General features: G+C 42.3%; 1 protein-coding gene across 1 annotated transcript; it reads left to right on the top strand.

The window, feature by feature from the left end:
- The first annotated feature begins 519 nt into the window (after positions 1–519).
- On the top strand, positions 520–4,756 carry LOC137427367 (uncharacterized). The gene is made up of 3 exons (XM_068116815.2): positions 520–3,458; positions 3,609–3,709; positions 4,042–4,756. The coding sequence occupies exons 1-3, from the start codon at positions 1,064–1,066 to the stop codon at positions 4,240–4,242; spliced, it is 2,697 nt and encodes an 898-aa protein (XP_067972916.2). The 5' UTR covers positions 520–1,063; the 3' UTR covers positions 4,243–4,756.
- The last annotated feature ends 1,480 nt before the right edge of the window (positions 4,757–6,236 follow it).

Raw genomic sequence — 6,236 nt, forward strand, 5'->3', positions numbered from 1 at the left:
CCGGGTATGTCTAAAAGGACGCCATTGTCGTACAATTTTTTTTCGTTTTAAGTTACGCCGTCAAACGCGTGATCGGTCCTCGAAGTAACGAACGCAACATCAGATATGAACGAGTATTCTGTTCTTCGTTTGCGGCAAGATTTTAAAGGTATTTGGTTTCTACACACCAACATATTGAGAAAGGTACGTATAATTGCATTTTGTGGCCTATTTTAGTAACGATTTTGTACCCGAGTGTCAGTGCATTTCTCGATAGAACGCCATGTGGACAGAAACGATGTGTGTTGTGTGTGTGTGTACGTTCGAACGGGGACAGCCGAGCGGAGTTTGTCTTTTTTTGCGAACGTGAATGAAGTTTCTATTGTTGGTTGAAATAGCAGACGTGACTTGCTGCATCAGTCAATAGCTGATAATATGTGTACCATGCAATGATTACGGTAATGAGTGGGGGGGGGGGGGGGGGGGGGGGGGGGGTGGGGACATCTTTGAAATAATGCGATAAATCGGTTTCATTAGCAATGTAAATGATGGGGGGATGATTTTTACAACATCGGATGCGCATTTTAAGTTTCAAAATCCGGCATTAAGTGCAAATTGTTTGTCACATCAAAAGTTTATACTTCTGCTTTGACAGTAAATCATCAGTAGAATCATCCTATTCCTCTACACCTTTTCTTCAGCTACGATGTAGGATACCTTAGGTTTATTATTATTAATAATCATGCATTACGTGTATGCGTTAGTTATTCCAGGAATGAAAATTTATGTTCACTGCAGTTCCATACATTGAAATGTGACCGTATTTATTTTGCAGCCGAAAGCAACATTATGGATACATGTATATGTCTCATTGGTCACTTTAAAATACTTTTTGTGATGACAGATCTCTCTAAAAACAAAAGAATGAAATCAAGATAAAAAAACAAATCACATGGAAAGAAATTACATGAAATGAAAATAAAAACAAAGACAACTTGTAAAATGTGTACAATTTTGATTATTGCTTTATTTTTTTTCACCAGAGTCATGGCACTGCCAATTCGACAGGTCATTTAATCGAGCGATGCAGAAGCACCCATTAGGTGATATAACAAATCCACCAGTTAAAGACAGAGCGCAAGAGATGTGGACTTATCGTCAACGACTGAAGAATAGACCAGAAGAATATCGTCTCCACAGACTGACTGAAACTAAGCGCACACAGCTCTACAGAAAAAATCAAACGGAACAACAAAGACAGAGGAACAATGAAATGGCAAGGCTTCGCATGCAGAGACTTAGACAGAGAAAAAATGAAGCAGCATCAGTCATTACTGCAGCCTCTCAGACTCAGCCATGTACATGTGCAGGAGAGGCAAAGAAGAGGCAGAAAAGGGATTACTGGAAGATGAGGAAACGCGAACAGCGGGCCAAGCTGAGTGTACAGAAGAAGAGGAGAATAAGGGAGAAGGAAAATGCAAAGAAGAGACAGAAAAGAGAGGACATGTGGAATGAAGAGAAAACAGCAACACAACCTGAAGATGTCGAAGATGTTGCAGGCACATCAGATGCAGCGCATTGCCGATATTCTCCAGGTGCAAGGCGGCAAGCTGCTTACCGGCTAAGGTCAAAAATACCAGCAAGCACATCAAAGTACGTGGACATGGTGGAGGTGTTAATATCAAGTGCCAGCCCCAGGAAAGCAGCAGCTCTGAAATCACGAGGAATAAGACTTGAGCAGAAAAATGACAAGGTCTTGGAAGGAGTTCGTCGTACATGCATGTCAATGAAGGGTAAAAGGCGGCAGTATTTCCTCTGGCAGCTTTGCTCTGGCCTCGCCAAGCAACATGGAATGAAGGCACACTTATCACGCACAATGAGCCTTTCATACAAGACAATCCTGAAGTATCAAAATCTGCGAAGAAGAAAGTCTGTAAACCCAGAGATGAGGAATAGGAGGTGTGATGCCACAGACACTACCACCACACAACACATAGCGAACTTCTTTGAAAGGCCAGACATTTCAACCATAATGCCCAACAAAAAGTCTGTCAATGCAAACAATACTCCAAAGCACGTCCTTCATCGCTCCCTGTCCGAGACGTACAAGAGGTATGTTCAAGACACACCCACACCCGTGTGCCGTGCACAGTTTTCAAAACTTCGCCCTAAACACGTCCTCCCACATACCAAGGCAAAACTGTTTCAGTGTTTGTGCGAATATTGCACAAATGTTGACCTCAAGCTGAGCACCATCACTCATACAGCTAGGACATTTCGCATGAAATGCAGTGTGCTTGACAGATATAATGTGTTGGACAAGACACTTTGTGATTATGATGGGCTGTATCCCAAGATAGCTTGTATCGATAGACAGTGCAAGAAATGTGGCACTCAACAGCTGAAAAAATATCTCGAGCCTCTCATCACCAGATGTACAAAGGAAGTTATGTGGCAGAAATGGGAACAGACCACCTATGACAAGGAAGGGAAAACAAAGAGAATGACACTTCAGCGCCATCACGGCGAGCTGAAGATGCTTGTGGAGGAGCTTCTGCAGGAGATGATTTGGTTTTCTCGTCATCTATTTGAAGCACGCTGGCAGCAAGCTCAGTTTTATAAGTGTATCAAATCTCCTGGCGATAAAGAGGTCATTATGGTCATGGACTTTGCTGAAAACTACCTGTGCCTGATGCAGCAGGAGGTCCAGGCAGCGCACCGGTATCAAGCGCAAGTGACTCTGCATCCCATTATTGCATACTACACCTGCCAGGCTGAATTGTGCCGTGACAACGAGCCAATCCGTGAATGTATCAACGTGATCTCAGACGACAAGGCACATGACAACCATGCTGTGGCTCATTTCGTTGGGTTGGCCATCAACCACTTGAGGGACAAGCGAGCACTGGAACCACAGAAGCTTGTGCAGTTTACGGATGGATGTTCTGGGCAGCACAAGGCACGAGTGAGCTTCACTGATATTTCATTTTGTGCCCAAGACCTGAAGATCCCGTCACTGGAGAGACATTACTTCGGTTCTCGTCACGGCAAAAATCCCTGTGACGGAGAGGGAGGGGTGGTCAAGAGCTGTGTTTCGAGAGCTGTCAAATCACGACCTGACGTCGTGGTCAAAGACAGTGTCTCACTGTTCGAGTACTGTAAGCAGCACCTCACCAAGGAGGCTACCAATGCTGGACAGTGCAGTCATTCTCGACGCACATTCATCCACGTCAGTGAAGGCGACATTAACAGACATCGTCCCTCCAGGACAAATGTCTGCACCCTTCCAGGTACAAGAAGAATTAATGCAGTCAGAGGAGTAGCTCCGTATGAAGTAAAGTCACGGCGGCTCTCCTGCTTTTGCCATTCCTGCCGACAAAACAGAGAAGAATTGTGTGAAAACAAGGACGTCACAAGTGAATGGACAGCAAGAAAACTGACAGTTCAAGGTGCTTCACAGGCTAAAGCAAACCAACCAGGTAATGTTATAACATTCCAACTCGTACGTTTTTTTTTACAATGCAAGCACGTGATTTACGTCATTAAAAGTGAATATGTAATCCCAATCTACGATGACAAATTCCTAAAATAAGTATTAAGAAATACAGTGTTGTGTTTGAACTCAATAGCATACACAGAGTACCCAAGATCGTCAAGCTCATACTCGGAGGGGGACTTTGTGTTGGTGAGACTGCCAATGGGGAAGCGACATGCAACATTTGTAGCCGAGGTAAGTAGAAAATTTTGAACACATTACACATGTCATGTGCAATATCAATAAAACACAACTTTATTGTATACCAGAATATCAGCTGGGAGCATTATCATGACGGCAGAAGCGTATGCCACAATACACGTACTATGTATAATCATGTCTCGTTTAAGAAATTTCACATAACCTGAATTACCTGGAAAAATCACAAACGGTTGTTTCATTGTATTTTATCATATTGAAAACCTGCCCGTTTTGTTGCTCTGCTGTTCATCTACATTTTTGTTTGGTCTAAATAGAAATATATTCTTACTCGGTTTGATTCTTCTCCATTTTCACACATCATCCAGGTGATGAAGTTGCTAGACACAGAGGTTCAGCTTCAGTACATGGAAGAAGTGAAGAAGGATGTATTCAAGTGGCCATCCACTGTTGACATTTCGGTTGAACCAATGACCCACGTACTGCAGAGATTGCCACTCCCAACTCTACGTGAAGATCTCAGCTCATCTCGTGTCCAGTTTTTTACTTTCAAACAGATAATGAATTAGTGTTTTTTGCTCAAATCATATGATGTTGCCATATTTGTGTTTAGTGGTCATTGTTTTCATTGAAAAAAATGCAACTCAAAGAAAATATTTGTAGGCTTCTCATGCAAACTCTGGTCTGATAGGTGTGAATACAAGCTTTTACTTTAATATTTTCCAATACTGTTGATACTGTATGTATTTCAGAGATTTGTTTGTTTGGATGAAAAAAGGAGCACTTTCTCCCATGTTTGGTCAGAAGTGTCTGTCCTTGTTACCAACATGACCAATGTGATAAGAAAGAAGAGTTTATTAGCAAAGTATGATATGCAGCTATGTATAACATTTCTTACTTAGCTTTTTCAGTGGTTTAAGTGAAAAAAAAAAACAAGACAGAAGTTCCATGAAGAAATCAATTAATTGGGTTTTGATGGGAATGTCTGTCCCCGTTACCAACATTACTATAATTTACAAAACAACATATATAAAGGGAAAAGTTTGATTTTGTATTTCATTAAAAACATGTGGTTTTGCTTTCTTTGACAATCTTTTCATTAAAGATACATAAAATGTGTATGGTAACATCAGTCAGATGGTATTAGTAAAGAAAGTCTGTCCCGTTGCCAACGTTACCATATGTTCAATATTATGGCAGGTAGGTTTATGCAGATCCAGTTCAACAGAAAGTCTCTAGATTTTGATAAATTTAAGGTATACATGACTGATGGATTGCAAAGCTGTATTATGATGTATTTTAAAGGTGTTTGATGAGTATTTGGTTTAAAAAAAAAAAATTAATGTGGGACAATAAGTTCAGAATATTTGTCACTGACAAAACTTTTGGTATTTCACCCCCAGGAAAAGTATGTATTTTCAACACATGGAGTTTAATCATACTGAAATGACACACAGACATGTCAAACTCAGAGGTGCTATCTCTGTATTTTTTATTGCTATTCTTGTGCCTTTTGTCTGTCCCCGTTCGTAGCGTTACCATGCCTGAAGAGTGAGCTATCTCTGCCGACATAATTTATTATAAACAAAAAGTTATCCTTATCTTTATAGTTTTGGATAGTGTGCACTCTAAAGAATGAAATATGTAAAAATGAGAATCTGCTCATCAACTTCCTTTTTTGTCCTCCATGCAACACAAATATACCCCATTACCGTAGATAAGCCTATATAAATATATATATATATATATATATATATATATATATATATATATATTGTTGCGGATATGGGATTTGGCCTCCATATCCGCTTGTAAATATTCCCCTATTTCCCCAATACTCCCCAACTATCCCCAATCCCCCATTCCCTAGTCCCATTGTCTGTAAACAACACTCTGTAGAACCGACCTTCCCCTTTTTCCCCCATTAAATGTCATGCCCAGGTCCACCGCATCTCACGTAGACAACTTTCGGACATCTTGCTAGTTATTCTTAGTCTATGTCAGTTAAGGACTCGTTTCCATTAATTCTGACTTCGTTGCACCAGAATGTGATTGTATGGCACCAGTAGTGAGTTTAGGACCTCCCCATACCTCCTCCCATCTTCCTCATGAAACCACAACAACAACAACAACAACTACAACAACAGCGCGCGGGGAGTGTGCGTCCTCACTCCGGCTTGGTTAGCCGCCATTGCCCATGTGCTCCGGCGGGGTTACCACGAAAGGGCTGACTGTCGGCCCCTCGTCAAGGGCGGAGCCCGGTAACCCCCAGCACCCAATAAGAAGCGGCGGGCCGATTCCATCTGGGGCGGAGCTAACGAGCCGAGGGCGTGTCACTCCCCGCCGGATATACGCAGCGACTTACCGGACGTGACGTCAGAGATGCGCCCCGAGCTTGAAGTGAAGAGAACCAGACGCCACCTCCGAGCGCTGAGAGACCTCCCTGCATCTTTTGGGCCGCGCTATCCTGTCCCTGAGCCAAGAGTGCACCTTGTGCTGACCACCGACTACCTGCCCTTCCTTGCCATCAATCCCGGTGTGAGTCAGTCTTGTCCTGTTTATC

The sequence above is a fragment of the Myxine glutinosa genome, chromosome 5 (genome assembly GCF_964187855.1).
Source record: "Myxine glutinosa chromosome 5, kmMyxGlut1.1, whole genome shotgun sequence".
Classification (NCBI taxonomy): Eukaryota; Metazoa; Chordata; class Myxini; order Myxiniformes; family Myxinidae; genus Myxine; species Myxine glutinosa.

Coding starts and splice junctions, on each gene's coding strand:
- LOC137427367 (XM_068116815.2), top strand. CDS start 1,064: ATGCAGAAGCACCCATTAGGTGATATAACAAATCCACCAGTTAAAGAC. Junction 3,459..3,608: donor GGCTAAAGCAAACCAACCAG/GTAATGTTATAA, acceptor TGAACTCAATAG/CATACACAGAGTACCCAAGA. Junction 3,710..4,041: donor ATGCAACATTTGTAGCCGAG/GTAAGTAGAAAA, acceptor CACATCATCCAG/GTGATGAAGTTGCTAGACAC.